The following is a 23,590-nucleotide window of genomic DNA, read 5'->3' on the forward strand; positions in this document are numbered from 1 at the left end:
TCTTTATCATGTACCTTTCAACAGTCTGCAGAGAGAGGAGAGACTGTTCTTTATCATGGACCTTTCAACAGTCTGCAGAGAGAGGAGAGGCTGTTCTTTATCATGGACCTTTCAACAGTCTGCAGAGAGAGGAGAGGCTGTTCTTTATCATGGACCTTTCAACAGTCTGCAGAGAGAGGAGAGACTGTTCTTTATCATGGACCTTTCAACAGTCTGCAGAGAGAGGAGAGACTGTTCTTTATCATGGACCTTTCAACAGTCTGCAGAGAGAGGAGAGGCTGGCTGTTCTTTAACATGGACCTTTCAACAGTCTGCAGAGAGAGGAGAGGCTGTTCTTTATCATGGACCTTTCAACAGTCTGCAGAGAGTGGAGAGACTGTTCTTTATCATGGACCTTTCAACAGTCTGCAGAGAGAGGAGAGGCTGTTCTTTATCATGGACCTTTCAACAGTCTGCAGAGAGAGGAGAGGCTGTTCTTTATCATGGACCTTTCAACAGTCTGCAGAGAGAGGAGAGACTGTTCTTTATCATGGACCTTGAGAAGAGAGACTGTTCTTTATCATGGACCTTTCAACAGTCTGCAGAGAGAGGAGAGACTGTTCTTTATCATGGACCTTTCAACAGTCCTCAGAGAGAGGAGAGACTGTTCTTTATCATGGACCTTTCAACAGTCTGCAGAGAGAGGAGAGGCTGTTCTTTATCATGGACCTTTCAACAGTCTGCAGAGAGAGGAGAGGCTGGCTGTTCTTTATCATGGACCTTTCAACAGTCTGCAGAGAGAGGAGAGGCTGTTCTTTATCATGGACCTTTCAACAGTCTGCAGAGAGAGGAGAGGCTGTTCTTTATCATGGACCTTTCAACAGTCTGCAGAGAGAGGAGAGGCTGTTCTTTATCATGAACCTTTCAACAGTCTGCAGAGAGAGGAGAGACTGTTCTTTATCATGGACCTTTCAACAGTCTGCAGAGAGAGGAGAGGCTGTTCTTTATCATGGACCTTTCAACAGTCTGCAGAGAGAGGAGAGACTGTTCTTTATCATGGACCTTTCAACAGTCTGCAGAGAGAGGAGAGACTGTTCTTTATCATGGACCTTTCAACAGTCTGCAGAGAGAGGAGAGACTGTTCTATATCATGGACCTTTCAACAGTCTGCAGAGAGAGGAGAGGCTGTTCTTTATCATGGACCTTTCAACAGTCTGCAGAGAGAGGAGAGACTGTTCTTTATCATGGACCTTTCAACAGTCTGCAGAGAGAGGAGAGACTGTTCTTTATCATGGGCCTTTCAACAGTCTGCAGAGAGAGGAGAGGATGTTCTTTATCATGAACCTTTCAACAGTCTGCAGAGAGAGGAGAGGCTGTTCTTTACCATGGACCTTTCTACAGTCTGCAGAGAGAGGAGAGGCTGTTCTTTATCATGGACCTTTCAACAGTCTGCAGAGAGAGGAGAGGCTGTTCTTTAGCATGGACCTTTCAACAGTCTGCAGAGAGAGGAGAGGCTGTTCTTTATCATGGACCTTTCAACAGTCTGCAGAGAGAGGAGAGACTGTTCTTTATCATGGACCTTTCAACAGTCTGCAGAGAGAGGAGAGGCTGTTCTTTATCATGGACCTTTCAACAGTCTGCAGAGAGAGGAGAGACTGTTCTTTATCATGGACCTTTCAACAGTCTGCAGAGAGAGGAGAGGCTGTTCTTTATCATGGACCTTTCAACAGTCTGCAGAGAGTGGAGAGACTGTTCTTTATCATGGACCTTTCAACAGTCTGCAGAGAGAGGAGAGACTGTTCTTTATCATGGACCTTTCAACAGTCTGCAGAGAGAGGAGAGACTGTTCTTTATCATGGACCTTTCAACAGTCTGCAGAGAGAGGAGAGGCTGTTCTTTATCATGGACCCTTCAACAGTCTGCAGAGAGAGGAGAGGATGTTCTTTATCATGAACCTTTCAACAGTCTGCAGAGAGAGGAGAGACTGTTCTTTACCATGGACCTTTCAACAGTCTGCAGAGAGAGGAGAGGCTGTTCTTTATCATGGACCTTTCAACAGTCTGCAGAGAGAGGAGAGGCTGTTCTTTATCATGGACCTTTCAACAGTCTGCAGAGAGAGGAGAGACTGTTCTTTATCATGGACCTTTCAACAGTCTGCAGAGAGAGGAGAGGCTGTTCTTTATCATGGACCTTTCAACAGTCTGCAGAGAGAGGAGAGACTGTTCTTTATCATGGACCTTTCAACAGTCTGCAGAGAGAGGAGAGACTGTTCTTTATCATGGACCTTTCAACAGTCTGCAGAGAGAGGAGAGACTGTTCTTTATCATGGACCTTTCAACAGTCTGCAGAGAGAGGAGAGGATGTTCTTTATCATGAACCTTTCAACAGTCTGCAGAGAGAGGAGAGACTGTTCTTTACCATGGACCTTTCAACAGTCTGCAGAGAGAGGAGAGGCTGTTCTTTATCATGGACCTTTCAACAGTCTGCAGAGAGAGGAGAGGCTGTTCTTTATCATGGACCTTTCAACAGTCTGCAGAGAGAGGAGAGACTGTTCTTTATCATGGACCTTTCAACAGTCTGCAGAGAGAGGAGAGGCTGGCTGTTCTTTATCATGGACCTTTCAACAGTCTGCAGAGAGAGGAGAGGCTGTTCTTTATCATGGACCTTTCAACAGTCTGCAGAGAGAGGAGAGGCTGTTCTTTATCATGGACCTTTCAACAGTCTGCAGAGAGAGGAGAGGCTGTTCTTTATCATGGACCTTTCAACAGTCTGCAGAGAGAGGAGAGGCTGTTCTTTATCATGGACCTTTCAACAGTCTGCAGAGAGAGGAGAGGCTGTTCTTTAGCATGGACCTTTCAACAGTCTGCAGAGAGAGGAGAGGCTGTTCTTTATCATGGACCTTTCAACAGTCTGCAGAGAGAGGAGAGACTGTTCTTTATCATGGACCTTTCAACAGTCTGCAGAGAGAGGAGAGGCTGTTCTTTATCATGGACCTTTCAACAGTCTGCAGAGAGTGGAGAGACTGTTCTTTATCATGGACCTTTCAACAGTCTGCAGAGAGAGGAGAGACTGTTCTTTATCATGGACCTTTCAACAGTCTGCAGAGAGAGGAGAGACTGTTCTTTATCATGGACCTTTCAACAGTCTGCAGAGAGAGGAGAGGCTGTTCTTTATCATGGACCTTTCAACAGTCTGCAGAGAGAGGAGAGGCTGTTCTTTATCATGGACCTTTCAACAGTCTGCAGAGAGAGGAGAGACTGTTCTTTATCATGGACCTTTCAACAGTCTGCAGAGAGAGGAGAGGCTGGCTGTTCTTTATCATGGACCTTTCAACAGTCTGCAGAGAGAGGAGAGACTGTTCTTTATCATGGACCTTTCAACAGTCCTCAGAGAGAGGAGAGACTGTTCTTTATCATGGACCATGTAGAACTGTGGTCACCAGGCTTTTCAGTCACTGTCTGAGTCAAAATGCAAGCCCAGATCTACCACTCAGATGTTTTGACTTTAAATAACGTAAGCCTATGCAACATTAACCAATTAAAGACAGTTCTGTAGCAATGAGGTTTGTGCAGTAAGCTCCAGACCCAGTATATCATCACTGCATATGGGTCCATTTGGTTTAAGAGGAGACAGACCCTCAGACAGACTGTTGTTAAGTCTCACTGTCTCTCTGACTGTGTCCCAAACGGGACCTCTTTTCCATACATAGTGAACTACGGGCTCTGGTCAAAAGTAGTGCACTACATAGGGAACTACGGGCTCTGGTCAAAAGTAGTGCACTACATAGGGAATAGGGTTCCATAGGGCCCTGGTCAAAAGTAGTGCACTACATAGGGAATAGGGGGGGCCAATTGGGATGCACCCCTCGGTCTACTGGCCAATCAGCTGACGCTGTTACAACTACTGCACCGTGTTCCGTCTCAGAACGATGTTCTGTCTGATGTGACCCGTGTTTCCTGACGAAAGGAAGCAGTTACACACTGACCAGATGAACAGAATTAACTGCAGGATGTTTAAAGCTTTTATATGTGGAACACTGTAAAACTACGAGCTGCCATACAAACCCCTCTTCATAAACTAGAAAAGGTCATTTTCCTGAAGAAAACATTGTGTGACTTGCCTCCCAGGTGGCAAATTTAGACTCCTTGACCTCCAGCAATTTGTCTTGGTTGTCATACCGACTGGAGATTCCCACTGAGATCGTCATATGTTGGTATTAGCAATAGCTTCCTTAACAACGGTCTCTACTCCCTCCCTCCCTGTTCCCAGGTCTGTGGGTGACCCTGAAGCTGCTTCCGGGTGATATCCATCAGATCAGGAAGGACTTCCCTCACCTGGTTGACCGTTCCACAGCCGTAGCCCGCAAGATGGGCTTCCCAGAGATCATCATGCCAGGTAGTATTATGATCTGTTCAGAGATCGTCATGCCAGGTAGTATTATGATCCATTCAGAGATCATCAGGTAGTATTATGATCCGTTCAGATATCATCAGGTAGTATTATGATCCATTCAGAGATCATCAGGTAGTATTATGATCCAATCAGAGATCATCAGGTAGTATTATGATCCATTCAGAGATCATCAGGTAGTATTATGATCCATTCAGAGATCATCAGGTAGTATTATGATCCATTCAGAGATCATCAGGTAGTATTATGATCCATTCAGAGATCATCAGGTAGTATTATGATCCATTCAGAGATCATCATGCCAGGTAGTATTATGATCCATTCAGAGATCATCAGGTAGTATTATGATCCATTCAGAGATCAACAGGTAGTATTATGATCCATTCAGAGATCATCATGCCAGGTAGTATTATGATCCATTCAGAGATCATCATGCCAGGTAGTATTATGATCCATTCAGAGATCGTCAGGTAGTATTATGATCCATTCAGAGATCATCAGGTAGTATTATGATCCATTCAGAGATCATCAGGTAGTATTATGATCCGTTCAGATATCATCAGGTAGTATTATGATCCATTCAGAGATCATCAGGTAGTATTATGATCCAATCAGAGATCATCAGGTAGTATTATGATCCTTTCAGAGATCATCAGGTAGTATTATGATCCATTCAGAGATCATCAGGTAGTATTATGATCCATTCAGAGATCATCAGGTAGTATTATGATCCATTCAGAGATCATCAGGTAGTATTATGATCCATTCAGAGATCATCATGCCAGGTAGTATTATGATCCATTCAGAGATCATCAGGTAGTATTATGATCCATTCAGAGATCATCAGGTAGTATTATGATCCATTCAGAGATCATCAGGTAGTATTATGATCCATTCAGAGATCATCATGCCAGGTAGTATTATGATCCATTCAGAGATCATCATGCCAGGTAGTATTATGATCCATTCAGAGATCGTCAGGTAGTATTATGATCCATTCAGAGATCATCAGGTAGTATTATGATCCATTCAGAGATCATCATGCCAGGTAGTATTATGATCCATTCAGAGATCATCATGCCAGGTAGTATTATGATCCATTCAGAGATCATCATGCCAGGTAGTATTATGATCCATTCAGAGATCATCAGGTAGTATTATGATCCATTCAGAGATCATCAGGTAGTATTATGATCCATTCAGAGATCATCATGCCAGGTAGTATTATGATCCATTCAGAGATCATCAGGTAGTATTATGATCCATTCAGAGATCATCATGCCAGGTAGTATTATGATCCATTCAGAGATCATCATGCCAGGTAGTATTATGATCCATTCAGAGATCATCATGCCAGGTAGTATTATGATCCATTCAGAGATCGTCAGGTAGTATTATGATCCATTCAGAGATCATCAGGTAGTATTATGATCCATTCAGAGATCATCATGCCAGGTAGTATTATGATCCATTCAGAGATCATCATGCCAGGTAGTATTATGATCCATTCAGAGATCATCATGCCAGGTAGTATTATGATCCATTCAGAGATCGTCAGGTAGTATTATGATCCATTCAGAGATCATCATGTAGTATTATGATCCATTCAGAGATCATCAGGTAGTATTATGATCCATTCAGAGATCATCATGTAGTATTATGATCCATTCAGAGATCATCATGCCAGGTAGTATCATCTATGAACTAGCTGGTCATATTTGAACATTTGAACATCTTGGCCATGTTCTGTTGGCCACTGTGACATTCACACCGGTGTTGGTGTTAAAGACACTATATATAGTCCTAGTCTGACTTGGGGCCAAATTGGGACACGTGAGGTCCACATTCAGCATGCAGGTCTACAGTCAGGACACGACCCTTTGTCAGTGAGATCCACATTCAGCATGCAGGTCTACAGTCAGGACACGACCCTTTGTCAGTGAGATCCACATACAGCATGCAGGTCTACAGTCAGGACACGACCCTTTGTCAGTGAGATCCACATACAGCATGCAGGTCTACAGTCAGGACACGACCCTTTGTCAGTGAGATCCACATGCAGGTCTACAGTCAGGACACGACCCTTTGTCAGTGAGATCCACATACAGCATGCGGGTCTACAGTCAGGACACGACCCTTTGTCAGTGAGATCCGCATGCAGGTCTACAGTCAGGACACGACCCTTTGTCAGTGAGATCCGCATGCAGATCTACAGTCAGGACACGACCCTTTGTCAGTGAGGTCCACATTCAGCATGCAGGTCTACAGTCAGGACACGACCCTTTGTCAGTGAGGTCCACATTTAGCATGCAGGTCTACAGTCAGGACACGACCCTTTGTCAGTGAGATCCACATACAGCATGCGGGTCTACAGTCAGGACACGACCCTTTGTCAGTGAGATCCGCATGCAGGTCTACAGTCAGGACACGACCCTTTGTCAGTGAGATCCGCATGCAGATCTACAGTCAGGACACGACCCTTTGTCAGTGAGGTCCACATTCAGCATGCAGGTCTACAGTCAGGACACGACCCTTTGTCAGTGAGGTCCACATTTAGCATGCAGGTCTACAGTCAGGACACGACCCTTTGTCAGTGAGATCCACATACAGCATGCGGGTCTACAGTCAGGACACGACCCTTTGTCAGTGAGATCCGCATGCAGGTCTACAGTCAGGACACGACCCTTTGTCAGTGAGATCCGCATGCAGATCTACAGTCAGGACACAACCCTTTGTCAGTGAGGTCCACATTCAGCATGCAGGTCTACAGTCAGGACACGACCCTTTGTCAGTGAGGTCCACATTTAGCATGCAGGTCTACAGTCAGGACACGACCCTTTGTCAGTGAGATCCACATTCAGCATGCAGGTCTACAGTCAGGACACGACCCTTTGTCAGTGAGGTCCACATTTAGCATGCAGGTCTACAGTCAGGACACGACCCTTTGTCAGTGAGATCCACATTCAGCATGCAGGTCTACAGTCAGGACAGGTGTGTGTACTGTCAGTGAGGTGTCGGTGAGGTGTGTGACTCATAAGCCTGTCTTGTTTCCCCTTAGGTGACGTGCGTAACGATATCTACGTAACCCTGGTTCAGGGAGAGTTTGATAAAGGAAGCAAGTCCACCCCCAAGAATGTAGAGGTCACCATGACAGTCTACGACGAGGACGGAAAGAAACTGGAGGTATTGTGACACACACACACACACACACACACACACACACGACAGAAAGAAAGAACGTGGAGGTACTGACTGACGAATGAATGTTGGTCTCACTGCTTTTTAGATCTCGTTGTGTCCACCTCGTGGTCCGTTTTCTAGAGGTTTGACGTGCTGTAGTTCAGCTCACTGGGGAAAGTTCTGTCCACCTCGTGGTCCGTTTTCTAGAGGTTTGACGTGCTGTAGTTCAGCTCACTGGGGAAAGTTGTGTCCACCTCGTGGTCCGTTTTCTAGAGGTTTGACGTGCTGTAGTTCAGCTCACTGGGGAAAGTTCTGTCCACCTCGTGGTCCGTTTTCTAGAGGTTTGACGTGCTGTAGTTCAGCTCACTGGGGAAAGTTCTGTCCACCTCGTGGTCCGTTTTCTAGAGGTTTGACGTGCTGTAGTTCAGCTCTCACTGGGGAAAGTTCTGTCCACCTCGTGGTCCGTTTTCTAGAGGTTTGACGTGCTATAGTTCAGCTCTCACTGGGGAAAGTTCTGTCCGCCTCGTGGTCCGTTTTCTAGAGGTTTGACGTGCTGTAGTTCAGCTCTCACTGGGGAAAGTTCTGTCCACCTCGTGGTCCGTTTTCTAGAGGTTTGACGTGCTATAGTTCAGCTCTCACTGGGGAAAGTTCTGTCCGCCTCGTGGTCCGTTTTCTAGAGGTTTGACGTGCTATAGTTCAGCTCACTGGGGAAAGTTCTGTCCACCTCGTGGTCCGTTTTCTAGAGGTTTGACGTGCTATAGTTCAGCTCTCACTGGGGAAAGCCAAAACCTGTGATTAAGAGGGCTGACCGGACCTGACTGCTATGTCTCAATGCTTGGCGATCAGCTTACTGTAGTCCATCATTTCTCAAAAAAAGACTTTCAAACGGAAATTGACCTGATTGTTTGTGAACACCAGACAAATGACCTTCCTTCTTTAACCCACCTCCTCTCCTTCATCTACACTGATTGAAGTGGATTTAACAAGTGACATCAATAAGGGATCATAGCTTTCACCTGGTCAGCCTGTCATGGAAAGAGCAGGTGTTCCTAATGTTTTGTCCACTCTGTGTCTAACATAGTAAAACCCCTCACACCATATCCTTCCCGTCTCTCTGGGTCTGATATCCTTTGCAGGACGGCCACGATGTGTCTTACTGTGGACTGATGAACATCAAGGCTTTTAGAGATACCTTTGTATCTCCAGCTTTATGCAAGTCAACAATTCTTTATCTTGGGTCTTCTGAGATCTTTTGTTTGAGGCATGGGTCACATCAGGCAATGCTTCCTGTGAATAACAAACTCAAATTTTGTGAGTGTTTTTTATAGGGCAAGGCAGCTCTAACCAACATCTCCAATCTCGTCTCATTGATTGGACTCCAGGTAAACTGACTCCTGACTCCAATTAGCTTTTGGAGAAGTCATTAGCCTAGGTGTTCACATCCAACTTACACTGTGAATGTTTAAATGATGTATTCAATATAGACAAGAGAAATACAATCATTAGTATGTTATTAGTTTAAGCACACTCTGTTTGTCTATTGTTGTGACTTAGATGAAGATCAGATTTGATGATAAATGTATTCAGAAATCCAGGTAATTCCAAAGGGTTCACATACTTTTTCTTGCCGCTATATATTCACACAATACAATGACGTTCTCCTCTCTCACACAGAGGACGTTCTCCTCCTCTCACACAGAGGACGTTCTCCTCTCTCACACAGAGGACGTTCTCCTCCTCTCTCACACAGAGGACGTTCTCCTCCTCTCTCACACAGAGGACGTTCTCCTCCTCTCTCACACAGAGGACGTTCTCCTCCTCTCACACAGAGGACGTTCTCCTCCTCTCACACACAGAGGACGTTCTCCTCCTCTCTCACACAGAGGACGTTCTCCTCCTCTCTCACACAGAGGACGTTCTCCTCCTCTCTCACACAGAGGACGTTCTCCTCCTCTCTCACACAGAGGACGTTCTCCTCCTCTCTCACACAGAGGACGTTCTCCTCCTCTCTCACACAGAGGACGTTCTCCTCCTCTCACACAGAGGACGTTCTCCTCCTCTCTCACACAGAGGACGTTCTCCTCCTCTCTCACACAGAGGACGTTCTCCTCCTCTCTCACACAGAGGACGTTCTCCTCCTCTCTCACACAGAGGACGTTCTCCTCCTCTCTCACACAGAGGACGTTCTCCTCCTCTCTCACACAGAGGACGTTCTCCTCCTCTCTCACACAGAGGACGTTCTCCTCCTCTCACACAGAGGACGTTCTCCTCCTCTCTCACACAGAGGACGTTCTCCTCCTCTCTCACACAGAGGACGTTCTCCTCCTCTCACACAGAGGACGTTCTGCTCCTCTCTCACACAGAGGACGTTCTCCTCCTCTCACACAGAGGACGTTCTCCTCCTCTCACACAGAGGACGTTCTCCTCCTCTCTCACACAGAGGACGTTCTCCTCCTCTCTCACACAGAGGACGTTCTCCTCCTCTCTCACACAGAGGACGTTCTCCTCCTCTCACACAGAGGACGTTCTCCTCCTCTCTCACACAGAGGACGTTCTCCTCCTCTCACACAGAGGACGTTCTCCTCTTCTCACACAGAGGACGTTCTCCTCTTCTCACACAGAGGACGTTCTCCTCCTCTCTCACAGAGGACGTTCTCCTCCTCTCACACAGAGGACGTTCTCCTCCTCTCACACAGAGGACGTTCTCCTCCTCTCTCACACAGAGGACGTTCTCCTCCTCTCACACAGAGGACGTTCTCCTCCTCTCTCACACAGAGGACGTTCTCCTCCTCTCTCACACAGAGGACGTTCTCCTCCTCTCACACAGAGGACGTTCTCCTCCTCTCACACAGAGGACGTTCTCCTCCTCTCTCACACAGAGGACGTTCTCCTCCTCTCACACAGAGGACGTTCTCCTCCTCTCTCACACAGAGGACGTTCTCCTCCTCTCTCTCACAGAGGACGTTCTCCTCCTCTCTCACACAGAGGACGTTCTCCTCCTCTCACACAGAGGACGTTCTCCTCCTCTCACACAGAGGACGTTCTGCTCCTCTCTCACACAGAGGACGTTCTCCTCCTCTCACACAGAGGACGTTCTCCTCCTCTCACACAGAGGACGTTCTGCTCCTCTCTCACACAGAGGACGTTCTCCTCCTCTCACACAGAGGACGTTCTCCTCCTCTCTCACACAGAGGACGTTCTCCTCCTCTCTCACACAGAGGACGTTCTCCTCCTCTCTCACACAGAGGACGTTCTCCTCCTCTCACACAGAGGACGTTCTCCTCTTCTCACACAGAGGACGTTCTCCTCCTCTCACACAGAGGACGTTCTCCTCCTCTCTCACACAGAGGACGTTCTCCTCCTCTCACACAGAGGACGTTCTCCTCCTCCTCACACAGAGGACGTTCTCCTCCTCTCTCACACAGAGGACGTTCTCCTCCTCTCTCACACAGAGGACGTTCTCCTCCTCTCTCACACAGAGGACGTTCTCCTCCTCTCTCACACAGAGGACGTTCTCCTCCTCTCTCACACAGAGGAAATTCCAGGCATGTGAAGACTAACTGAGCAGCCTTGTTCATCCAGTCTGTTATACCTACTGGAGAGGAAGCAACGACAGGTCAACTCGCCCCCTGCTGTTAACTTGACACATTAACACCACAAACAATGTTACGATCACCTGCGGCTGTCGGACAAACCTGTTGCTGTCGTAGGTTATCTATCATACCATTGGGTAGTGCCTGTCTTGACTGCATCAAATCCATGTAAAGTAGCCAGCTAGCTACATGATCCAGCTAACTAGCTAGCTAACGTTGCACGGCTAATTGGGGCTATTTTGCTGCGTTCCCCGTCCTCGTCTACGAGAACTTCATTCCGTCATTGTAATTCCATTTAGCAGTGATTTATAAATCTCCTACTTCCCCTTGCTACACATGGTTCCCCTGACCTCCTGCGGTTCCCCTGACCTCCTGCGGTTCCCCTGGCTGGCTGCGGTTCCCCTGGCTGGCTGCGGTTCCCCTGGCTGGCTGCGGTTCCCCTGGCTGGCTGCGGTTCCCCTGGCTGGCTGCGGTTCCCCTGGCTGGCTGCGGTTCCTCTGACTGACTGCGGTTCCTCTGACTGACCGCGGTTCCTCTGACTGGCCGCGGTTCCTCTGACTGGCCGCGGTTCCTCTGACTGGCTGCGGTTCCCGTGGCTGGCTGCGGTTCCCCTGGCTGGCTGCGGTTCCCCTGACTGACTGCGGTTCCCCTGACTGACTGCGGTTCCCCTGACTGACTGCGGTTCCCCTGACTGGCCGCGGTTCCTCTGACTGGCCGCGGTTCCTCTGACTGGCCGCGGTTCCCCTGGCTGACTGCGGTTCCCCTGACTGGCTGCGGTTCCCCTGACTGGCTGCGGTTCCCCTGACTGGCTGCGGTTCCCCTGACTGGCTGCGGTTCCCCTGACTGGCTGCGGTTCCCCTGACTGACTGCGGTTCCTCTGACTGACTGCGGTTCCTCTGACTGGCCGCGGTTCCTCTGACTGACTGCGGTTCCCCTGACTGACTGCGGTTCCTCTGACTGGCTGGTTCCCCTGACTGACTGCGGTTCCTCTGACTGGCTGGTTCCTCTGACTGACTGCGGTTCCCCTGACTGACTGCGGTTCCCCTGACTGACTGCGGTTCCCCTGACTGGCTGTTGTTCCTCTGACTGGCTGCGGTTCCTCTGACTGACTGACTGCGGTTCCCCTGACTGACTGCGGTTCCCCTGACTGGCTGCGGTTTCCCTGACTGACTACGGTTCCCCTGACTGACTGCGGTTTCCCTGACTGGCTGCGGTTTCCCTGACTGGCTGCGGTTTCCCTGACTAACTGCGGTTTCCCTGACTGACTGCGGTTTCCCTGACTGACTGCGGTTTCCCTGACTGGCTGCGGTTTCCCTGACTGGCTGCGGTTTCCCTGACTGACTGCGGTTTCCCTGACTGACTACGGTTCCCCTGACTGGCTGCGGTTCCTCTGACTGACTGACTGGTTCCCCTGACTGGCTGCGGTTCCCCTGACTGACTGCGGTTCCTCTGCCTGACTGACGATAACAACCAGCTAGACTTGTGTAGGCTACCGGTACCTCATTTTAATAAAAGCGGTCATAAAATGGTTGTTTTATTAACATTCAGAATGTCATGGTGTTTTCTTGTCGGCTACGATGTCACAGATCATGTCATTTCATTTTCGACCAAGTCTTTGTATTGTTAATAGAGGCCTACTGCTGTATGTATATATGATGTTTTTCTACAATGAATACTCTTGTAAGTAATGGAATACTATCGTCCGTTCAGATATTTGAATATCTGTGTCCATCTCTAGTAGAGGCCAGCAGTAACCACCTGCCTCCTGTAAGGGGGGAAGAGAGAGAGAGCGAGAGAGAGGCCTGGGGGAGACCTGGCCTGCTATTTCTCCTATTTGTTGGAGTGAGTCAGGCAGGGCTAGGCTAGCACGTGTGTATCTGCGTTTCTCTGTGTGTTTGCGTTTCTGCATGCGCGCATGTCAGGAGGAGGAGTGAGGTTGAGGGACCACTGACCTTGTTGATAGAGAATCATACATGAATGTCCCTCCCTCCCTCCCTCCCTCCCTCCCTCCCTCCCTCCCTCCCTCCCTCCCTCCCTCCCTCCCTCCCTCCCTCCCTCCTGTTCCTTCCCCTCCTGCACTCCCCTCCTGCACTCCCCTCCCTCCCCCGCATCCCTTGTCCACCCTCCCCCCACCACGGAGGGCATAGTGGTTTACAGCGAGGCCCTGACCCACCCCAGGGATCCACTGGGGAACGATAATGACTTGTCTGGACCAGTACAACCAGCTGGTCTCTCCAGCAACACATGTACACACACACACACATGTACACACACACACACACACACACACACACACACACACACACACACACACACACACACACACACACACACACACACACACACACACACACACACACACACACACACACACACACACACAGATACAGGCACGGACACACACACACAAACACACACACACACACACACAGAGCAGTGGTCATTTTAATATTTAATTTCTAATTAAGCAGGGTGTTTTCTGGGGACTTCGGTTGGTGGACAGACTGGCTGGAGTTCCTGCTTTATATTAACACAGTTAACATAGTTCACCTTTAAGCTGATGATACTGTCTCCAGGTCCTCTGTAGTTCAGTTAGTAGAACATGGTCCTCTGTAGTTCAGTTAGTAGAACATGGTCCTCTGTAGTTCAGTTAGTAGAACATGGTCCTCTGTAGTTCAGTTAGTAGAACATGGTCCTCTGTAGTTCAGTTAGTAGAACATGGTCCTCTGTAGTTCAGTTAGTAGAACATGGTCCTCTGTAAGTCAGTTACTAGAACATGGTCCTCTGTAGTTCAGTTAGTAGAACATGGTCCTCTGTAGGTCAGTTAGTAGAACATGGTCCTCTGTAGTTCAGTTAGTAGAACATGGTCCTCTGTAGTTCAGTTAGTAGAACATGGTCCTCTGTAGTTCAGTTAGTAGAACATGGTCCTCTGTAGTTCAGTTAGTAGAACATGGTCCTCTGTAAGTCAGTTACTAGAACATGGTCCTCTGTAGTTCAGTTAGTAGAACATGGTCCTCTGTAGGTCAGTTAGTAGAACATGGTCCTCTGTAGGTCAGTTAGTAGAACATGGTCCTCTGTAGATCAGTTAGTAGAACATGGTCCTCTGTAGTTCAGTTAGTAGAACATGGTCCTCTGTAGTTCAGTTAGTAGAACATGGTCCTCTGTAGATCAGTTAGTAGAACATGGTCCTCTGTAGTTCAGTTAGTAGAACATGGTCCTCTGTAGTTCAGTTAGTAGAACATGGTCCTCTGTAGGTCAGTTAGTAGAACATGGTCCTCTGTAGTTCAGTTAGTAGAACATGGTCCTCTGTAGATCAGTTAGTAGAACATGGTCCTCTGTAGTTCAGTTAGTAGAACATGGTCCTCTGTAGTTCAGTTAGTAGAACATGGTCCTCTGTAGTTCAGTTAGTAGAACATGGTCCTCTGTAGGTCAGTTAGTAGAACATGGTCCTCTGTAGGTCAGTTACTAGAACATGGTCCTCTGTAGGTCAGTTAGTAGAACATGGTCCTCTGTAGTTCAGTTAGTAGAACATGGTCCTCTGTAGGTCAGTTAGTAGAACATGGTCCTCTGTAGCTCAGTTAGTAGAACATGGTCCTCTGTAGTTCAGTTAGTAGAACATGGTCCTCTGTAGGTCAGTTAGTAGAACATGGTCCTCTGTAGTTCAGTTAGTAGAACATGGTCCTCTGTAGTTCAGTTAGTAGAACATGGTCCTCTGTAGTTCAGTTAGTGGAACATGGTCCTCTGTAGTTCAGTTAGTAGAACATGGTCCTCTGTAGTTCAGTTAGTGGAACATGGTCCTCTGTAGTTCAGTTAGTAGAACATGGTCCTCTGTAGTTCAGTTAGTAGAACATGGTCCTCTGTAGTTCAGTTAGTGGAACATGGTCCTCTGTAGTTCAGTTAGTAGAACATGGTCCTCTGTAGGTCAGTTAGTAGAACATGGTCCTCTGTAGTTCAGTTAGTAGAACATGGTCCTCTGTAGGTCAGTTAGTAGAACATGGTCCTCTGTAGCTCAGTTAGTAGAACATGGTCCTCTGTAGTTCAGTTAGTAGAACATGGTCCTCTGTAGGTCAGTTAGTAGAACATGGTCCTCTGTAGGTCAGTTAGTAGACTATGGTCCTCTGTAGTTCAGTTAGTAGAACATGGTCCTCTGTAGCTCAGTTAGTAGAACATGGTCCTCTGTAGTTCAGTTAGTAGAACATGGTCCTCTGTAGCTCAGTTAGTAGAACATGGTCCTCTGTAGTTCAGTTACTAGAACATGGTCCTCTGTAGTTCAGTTAGTAGAACATGGTCCTCTGTAGGTCAGTTAGTAGAACATGGTCCTCTGTAGTTCAGTTAGTAGAACATGGTCCTCTGTAGATCAGTTAGTAGAACATGGTCCTCTGTAGTTCAGTTAGTAGAACATGGTCCTCTGTAGTTCAGTTAGTAGAACATGGTCCTCTGTAGGTCAGTTAGTAGAACATGGTCCTCTGTAGTTCAGTTAGTAGAACATGGTCCTCTGTAGTTCAGTTAGTAGAACATGGTCCTCTGTAGTTCAGTTAGTAGAACATGGTCCTCTGTAGTTCAGTTAGTAGAACATGGTCCTCTGTAGTTCAGTTAGTAGAACATGGTCCTCTGTAGTTCAGTTAGTAGAACATGGTGCTCTGTAGTTCAGTTAGTAGAACATGGTCCTCTGTAGTTCAGTTAGTAGAACATGGTCCTCTGTAGTTCAGTTAGTAGAACATGGTCCTCTGTAGTTCAGTTAGTAGAACATGGTCCTCTGTAGTTCAGTTAGTAGAACATGGTCCTCTGTAGTTCAGTTAGTAGAACATGGTCCTCTGTAGCTCAGTTAGTAGAACATGGTCCTCTGTAGTTCAGTTAGTAGAACATGGTCCTCTGTAGTTCAGTTAGTAGAACATGGTCCTCTGTAGTTCAGTTAGTAGAACATGGTCCTCTGTAGATCAGTTAGTAGAACATGGTCCTCTGTAGGTCAGTTAGTAGAACATGGTCCTCTGTAGGTCAGTTAGTAGAACATGGTCCTCTGTAGGTCAGTTAGTAGAACATGGTCCTCTGTAGTTCAGTTAGTAGAACATGGTCCTCTGTAGGTCAGTTAGTAGAACATGGCTTTTACAGTATAGTGGTTTGATTCCCGGGACCACCCATATGTAAAATGTACGGCTAACTTTAAGTTGCTTTTGATTAAAGCGTCTGTTAAATGTTTTTTATTATTATATTAAAATACATTCTCCATTTCCACCTATCTCTCTCTCTCTTTCAGAACGTGATGTTCCCTGGTGCTGGAGACGAGGGCATCTTGGAGTACAAGTCTGTCATCTACTACCAGATCAAACAGCCTCGCTGGTTTGAAACCATCAAGGTTGCCATCCCTATTGAAGACGTGAACCGAAGTCACCTGCGATTCACCTTCCGTCACCGATCATCTCAAGAATGTAAGTACAAATGTGAATGTTTTTAAGTTCTTTTCTGACTTTATTTAATTGAGATAGAGAGGGTGACAGTGGGGAAAGATGGAGAGGGTGACAGTGGGGAAAGATGGAGAGGGTGACAGTGGGGAAAGATGGAGAGGGTGACGGTGGGGAAAGATGGAGAGGGTGACGGTGGGGAAAGATGGAGAGGGTGACGGTGGGGAAAGATGGAGAGGGTGACGGTGGGGAAAGATGGAGAGGGTGACGGTGGGGAAAGATGGAGAGGGTGACGGTGGGGAAAGATGGAGAGGGTGACGGTGGGGAAAGATGGAGAGGGTGACGGTGGGGAAAGATGGAGAGGGTGACGGTGGGGAAAGATGGAGAGGGTGACGGTGGGGAAAGATGGAGAGGGTGACGGTGGGGAAAGATGGAGAGGGTGACGGTGGGGAAAGATGGAGAGGGTGACGGTGGGGAAAGATGGAGAGGGTGACGGTGGGGCAAGATGGAGAGGGTGACGGTGGGGCAAGATGGAGAGGGTGACGGTGGGGCAAGATGGAGAGGGTGACGGTGGGGAAAGATGGAGAGGGTGACGGTGGGGCAAGATGGAGAGGGTGACGGTGGGGCAAGATGGAGAGGGTGACGGTGGGGCAAGATGGAGAGGGTGACGGTGGGGAAAGATGGAGAGGGTGACGGTGGGGAAAGATGGAGAGGGTGACGGCGGGGAAAGATGGAGAGGGTGACGGTGGGGCAAGATGGAGAGGGTGACGGTGGGGAAAGATGGAGAGGGTGACGGTGGGGAAAGATGGAGAGGGTGACGGCGGGGAAAGATGGAGAGGGTGACGGCGGGGAAAGATGGAGAGGGTGACGGCGGGGAAAGATGGAGAGGGTGACGGCGGGGAAAGATGGAGAGGGTGACGGCGGGGAAAGATGGAGAGGGTGACGGCGGGGAAAGATGGAGAGGGTGACGGCGGGGAAAGATGGAGAGGGTGGCGGCGGGGAAAGATGGAGAGGGTGACGGCGGGGAAAGATGGAGAGGGTGGCGGCGGGGAAAGATGGAGAGGGTGACGGCGGGGAAAGATGGAGAGGGTGACGGCGGGGAAAGATGGAGAGGTGGTGACGGCGGGGAAAGATGGAGAGGGGGGGACGGCGGGGAAAGATGGAGAGGGGGGGACGGCGGGGATAGATGGAGAGGGGGTGGCGGCGGGGAAAGATGGAGAGGGGGTGACGGCGGGGAAAGATGGAGAGGGGGTGACGGCGGGGAAAGATGGAGGCCACGAGCACAAATTTATATTCATGGACTACTAGACCAACCTAGGCCATGAGCACAAATATAAATTCATGCACCACTAGGCCATGAGCACAAATATTAATTCATAATTTAGACCACAAATTTAAATTCATAAAATTATTCAGACAATGAATTCATAAATACTAATCAATTGGCTCCTAATCTGTCGTCCAAGTCTAGCAGACTGGCTCCTAATCTGTCCCCTGTCGTCCAAGTCAAGCAGACGGGCTCCTAATCTGTCCCCGGTCGTCCAAGTCAAGCAGACTGGCTCCTAATCTGGCTGTCGGTGGGCCCGGGCTGGCTGTCGGTGGGCCCGGGCTGAGAGAATAAATCCCTGTAACTGCTCATTTGTATGTTGGGAAAGGCGTCCGCCTGGCTGAAGGGACTCAATTATAAATGTATTTATTTAGTTTTGGTGGTGTTTTTAATGTTTATGGGTGTGGAACAGGGCTGAGGAAGCCTGTCCTGGCAGCCATGTTGCTCCAGCTGCTCTCCGCATGGTGTATTATCGGTTAGCCCAGCCAAGAGGGGCGGGGCGGTGGAGTGAGGGCCAGTTGTTAGCGGAGAGCCGTATGCAAAACGAGCAATTAGCAGGTCCAGCCAGTCTGGACTGGGGGTTGTCTGTCTGAAACGTGCTGTAGTTAGGGGGAAGCTATCTGTCCTCTCCTTCAGCAGTAACACTCACACACACTCAGCCAGCCAGCCAGACTGGACTGGGGGTTGTCTGTCTGAAACGTGCTGTAGTTAGGGGGAAGCTATCTGTCCTCTCCTTCAGCATTCACACACTCACACACACTCAGCCAGCCAGCCAGCCAGTCTGGACTGGGGGTTGTCTGTCTGAAACGTGCTGTAGTTAGGGGGAAGCTATCTGTCCTCTCCTTCAGCATTCACACACTCACACACACTCAGCCAGCCAGTCACTCAGCCAGCCAGTCACTCAGCCAGCCAGTCACTCAGCCAGCCAGCCAGACAGACAGTCACTCAGCCAGCCAGCCACTCAGCCAGCCAGCCACTCAGCCAGTCAGCCAGTCACTCAGCCAGCCAGTCACTAAGCCAGTCACTCAGCCAGCCAGTCACTAAGCCAGTCACTCGGCCAGCCAGTCACTCGGCCAGCCAGTCACTCGGCCAGCCAGTCACTCAGCCAGCCAGTCACTAAGCCAGTCACTCAGCCAGCCAGTCACTAAGCCAGTCACTCGGCCGGCCAGTCACTCGGCCGGCCAGTCAATCGGCCGGCCAGTCACTCGGCCGGCCAGTCACTCGGCCGGCCAGTCACTCGGCCGGCCAGTCACTCGGCCGGCCAGTCACTCGGCCGGTCAGTCACTCGGCCGGCCAGTCACTCGGCCGGCCAGTCACTCTGCCGGTCAGTCACTCTGCCGGCCAGTCACTCTGCCAGCCAGTCACTCTGCCAGCCAGTCACTCTGCCAGTCAGTCACTCTGCCAGCCAGTCACTCTGCCAGCCAGTCACTCTGCCAGCCACTCACTCACTCACTCACTCACTCACTCACTCACTCACTCACTCACTCACTCACTCACTCACTCAGCCAGCCAGTCACTCAGCCAGCCAGTCACTCAGCCAGCCAGTCACTCAGCCAGCCAGTCACTCAGCCAGCCAGCCAGCCAGTCAGGCTGTGCACCTACCCAGTCATGTGAAATCCATAGATTAGGGTCTAATGAATTTATTTAAATTGACTAATTTCCTTCTATGAACTGTAATTCCGTCAAATCTTTTAAATTGTTGCATGTTGCGTTTTTTTTAAATACTTTTTTTGTTCAGTATAGTTAATTCCCTTGTCTTTCTGGCTCTGGTTGGATGATTACCTGAGGCATGTTACCTGAGGCTGATATTTCCCGTCCTGCCCTATTCGCCTGTTGGGGGCGATGTTGTCATTCAGTGTTTAGGAGGTAGGAGAGAGAGAGCACAGGTCAGACAGTTCATTCTAGGTCAGTGAACAGCTGAGACGTACCGGTTTCTGGACAAGATAATCCACTGACTCCCAAACTGAAGCCGTTTTAATCTGTGATTCTGTGCTTGTGTCTGATGGAAGTCATTGCGCAGTGAATCCACTGCTCTCCTGATTCTGCAGCATACACACAGTAGTCCTCCTCTATCTTTTTATTGGTTGTCTTCCAGTCCAGCGAGCAGAGCGATTTATTCACCGCGCCAGGCTACGGGCAGAAAACCAAGATGTTGATTTATACAGACTGAATGCACCAGATACTCGGATGAATCACGGCCTGAACATCACGTAAATTTGAGCTTGTTGATCTGTGATGGTGATGTATGCGGTCCCGTCCGACGTTAAACTTACAGGACACAGCCGAAACTCTCCTCTCGGGTTTATATAGGACCCACACTGAGGCTGCTTCACAAATACTGCTCTATTTTCTATGTAGTACACTCAGGGTCTGGTCAGAATATACAGTGTGCTGACATAATTCTCCCTGGGGATAGTTTAGCCAAGATGGAGGGCAGATCATCTCTGCCATATGGTCGCTAACGACTGGATACAGCATAACAGTTACAGTTCAGATTATTGGACTCATATGTGTTCTGACTGAGGATGGGATAGTGTATGTGTTGTGTTCTGGTTGTCTGGTTCAGTGGGGTTCTAACTGGTTGTCTGGTTCAGTGGGGCTCTAACTGGTTGTCTGGTTCAGTGGGGTTCTAACTGGTTGTCTGGTTCAGTGGGGCTCTAACTGGTTGTCTGGTTCAGTGGGGCTCTAACTGGTTGTCTGGTTCAGTGGGGCTCTAACTGGTTGTCTGGTTCAGTGGGCGGGGCTCTAACTGGTTGTCTGGTTCAGTGGGGTTCTAACTGGTTGTCTGGTTCAGTGGGGCTCTAACTGGTTGTCTGGTTCAGTGGGGCTCTAACTGGTTGTCTGGTTCAGTGGGGCTCTAACTGGTTGTCTGGTTCAGTGGGCGGGGCTCTAACTGGTTGTCTGGTTCAGTGGGGTTCTAACTGGTTGTCTGGTTCAGTGGGCGGGGCTCTAACTGGTTGTCTGGTTCAGTGGGGCTCTAACTGGTTGTCTGGTTCAGTGGGGCTCTAACTGGTTGTCTGGTTCAGTGGGGCTCTAACTGGTTGTCTGGTTCAGTGGGCGGGGCTCTAACTGGTTGTCTGGTTCAGTGGGGCTCTAACTGGTTGTCTGGTTCAGTGGGGCTCTAACTGGTTGTCTGGTTCAGTGGGCGGGGCTCTAACTGGTTGTCTGGTTCAGTGGGCGGGGCTCTAACTGGTTGTCTGGTTCAGTGGGCGGGGCTCTAACTGGTTGTCTGGTTCAGTGGGGCTCTAACTGGTTGTCTGGTTCAGTGGGCGGGGCTCTAACTGGTTGTTGACAGCTGAGCTAAGCTGCTTTAGCCTCACCCTTGTTACCCTGGCCCTGTTCTGTGTCCCTCTGGACCCACCAAAGGCAGTGAGACACTAATGACCAGTGATGGGCTCCAGCCCATTCCCATTCCAAGCCCGAGTCCCCAACCCAGGCCCAGACTCGCCGCCTCTCCAGCTAAAACACCATCTCCTCTGTATCCCCTCCTCCCCCTGCAGCCAAAGACAAATCAGAGAAGATATTCGCCCTGTCATTTGTGAAGCTGATGAGGTACGATGGGACGACCCTGAGGGACGGAGAGCATGATCTCATCGTTTACAAGGTAGGTAATATAACACCTCATCGTATACAGGGTAGGTAATATAACACCACCTCATCATATTCAGGGTAGGTAATATAACACCACCTCATCGTATTCAGGGTAGGTAATATAACACCACCTCATCGTATACAGGGTAGGTAATATAACACCACCTTATCGTATTCAGGGTAGGTAATATAACACCACCTCATCGTATTCAGGGTAGGTAATATATAACACCACCTCATCGTATACAGGGTAGGTAATATAACACCACCTCATCGTATACAGGGTAGGTAATATAACACCACCTCATCGTATACAGGGTAGGTAATATAACACCACCTCATCGTATACAGGGTAGGTATTATAACACCACCTCATCGTATACAGGGTAGGTATTATAACACCACCTCATCGTATACAGGGTAGGTAATATAACACCACCTCATCGTATACAGGGTAGGTAATATAACACCACCTCATCGTTTTCAGGGTAGGTAATATAACACCACCTCATCGTATACAGGGTAGGTAATATAACACCACCTCATCGTTTTCAGGGTAGGTAATATAACACCACCTCATCGTATTCAGGGTAGGTAATATAACACCACCTCATCATATTCAGGGTAGGTAATATAACACCACTACATCATATTCAGGGTAGGTAATATAACACCACCTCATCGTATACAGGGTAGGTAATATAACACCACCTCATCGTATACAGGGTAGGTATTATAACACCACCTCATCGTATAGAGGGTAGGTATTATAACACCACCTCATCGTATACAGGGTAGGTAATATAGCACCTCATCGTATACAGGGTAGGTAATATAACACCACCTCATCGTATACAGGGTAGGTAATATAACACCACCTCATCGTATTCAGGGTAGGTAATATAACACCACCTCATCGTATTCAGGGTAGGTAATATAACACCACCTCATCGTATTCAGGGTAGGTAATATAACACCACCTCATCGTATTCAGGGTAGGTAATATAACACCACCTCATCGTATACAGGGTAGGTAATATAACACCACCTCATCGTATACAGGGTAGGTAATATAACACCACCTCATCGTATTCAGGGTAGGTAATATAACACCACCTCATCGTATTCAGGGTAGATAATATAACACCACCTCATCGTATACAGGGTAGGTAATATAACACCACCTCATCGTATTCAGGGTAGGTAATATAACACCACCTCATCGTATTCAGGGTAGGTAATATAACACCACCTCATCGTATACAGGGTAGGTAATATAACACCACCTCATCGTATACAGGAAATATAACACCACCTCATCGTATTCACGGTAGATATTATAACACGACGGAGAAGGTATATTTGTGTATTTAATTCTGTGTTCTATGACCCCCAGGCTGAGGCTAAGAAGCTGGAGGACTCGTCTCTGTACCTGAACCTGCCTGCTACCAAGGTGGAGCTGGAGGAGAAGGGCTTGTCCACTACAGGGAAGGGTACACACAACCTGGGCAACTGTACCATCAGCAAGGACTCCTTCCAGATAGCAACCCTGGTGTGTTCCACCAAGCTCACACAGAACGGTAAAGAGACTCTCTCTCCCTCTAGCCCTGTCTCCTTCCAGCCCACTACAGCATTGCCTCCAGCCTTCTCTCCCTCCTCTACTCTCTCTCGCTCTCTCTCTCCCTCCAGCCCTCCCTACTTCTCTCTCTCTCTCCACCTTTCTCTCTCCTTCCAGCCCTCCTTCTCTCTCTCTCCACATCCCTCTCTCTCCATCTCTCTCTCTCCCTCCAGCCCTCCTTACTTCTCTCTCTCTCTCTCTATCTCTCTTTCTCTCCACCAATCTCTCTCCCTCCTGCCCTCCCTACCAGTAAAACGACCAAGCTGGTGCAGATGACATGATGTTCCTCATCTAGAACCGTACCGTTGAACACCTCATTATAACTATATAGAATGACATGTTCCTCACCTAGAACCGTACCGTTGAATACCTCATAACTATATAGAATGACATGTTCCTCATCTAGAACCGTACCGTTGAACACCTCATTATAACTATATAGAATGACATGTTCCTCATCTAGAACCGTCCCGTTGAACACCTCATTATACTT

General features: G+C 48.6%; 2 protein-coding genes across 2 annotated transcripts in view; one reads left to right on the forward strand and one right to left on the reverse strand.

Annotated features, from left to right (window-relative positions):
- Positions 1 to 23,590, reverse strand: part of dock1 (dedicator of cytokinesis 1) — an 800,130-nt gene that overhangs the window by 624,824 nt on the left and 151,716 nt on the right. The window lies entirely within an intron of this gene.
- LOC139571623 (dedicator of cytokinesis protein 1-like) overlaps positions 1 to 23,590 on the forward strand; it is a 122,974-nt gene that overhangs the window by 36,489 nt on the left and 62,895 nt on the right. Inside the window, exons 12-16 of the mRNA XM_071394672.1 lie at positions 4,249 to 4,374; positions 7,448 to 7,572; positions 16,417 to 16,588; positions 21,389 to 21,492; positions 22,876 to 23,059. Of these exons, the coding sequence (XP_071250773.1) occupies positions 4,249 to 4,374; positions 7,448 to 7,572; positions 16,417 to 16,588; positions 21,389 to 21,492; positions 22,876 to 23,059 (711 nt within the window). The remainder of the gene's footprint in view (positions 1 to 4,248; positions 4,375 to 7,447; positions 7,573 to 16,416; positions 16,589 to 21,388; positions 21,493 to 22,875; positions 23,060 to 23,590) is intronic.

This window comes from Salvelinus alpinus, chromosome 3 (assembly GCF_045679555.1).
Source record: "Salvelinus alpinus chromosome 3, SLU_Salpinus.1, whole genome shotgun sequence".
Classification (NCBI taxonomy): Eukaryota; Metazoa; Chordata; class Actinopteri; order Salmoniformes; family Salmonidae; genus Salvelinus; species Salvelinus alpinus.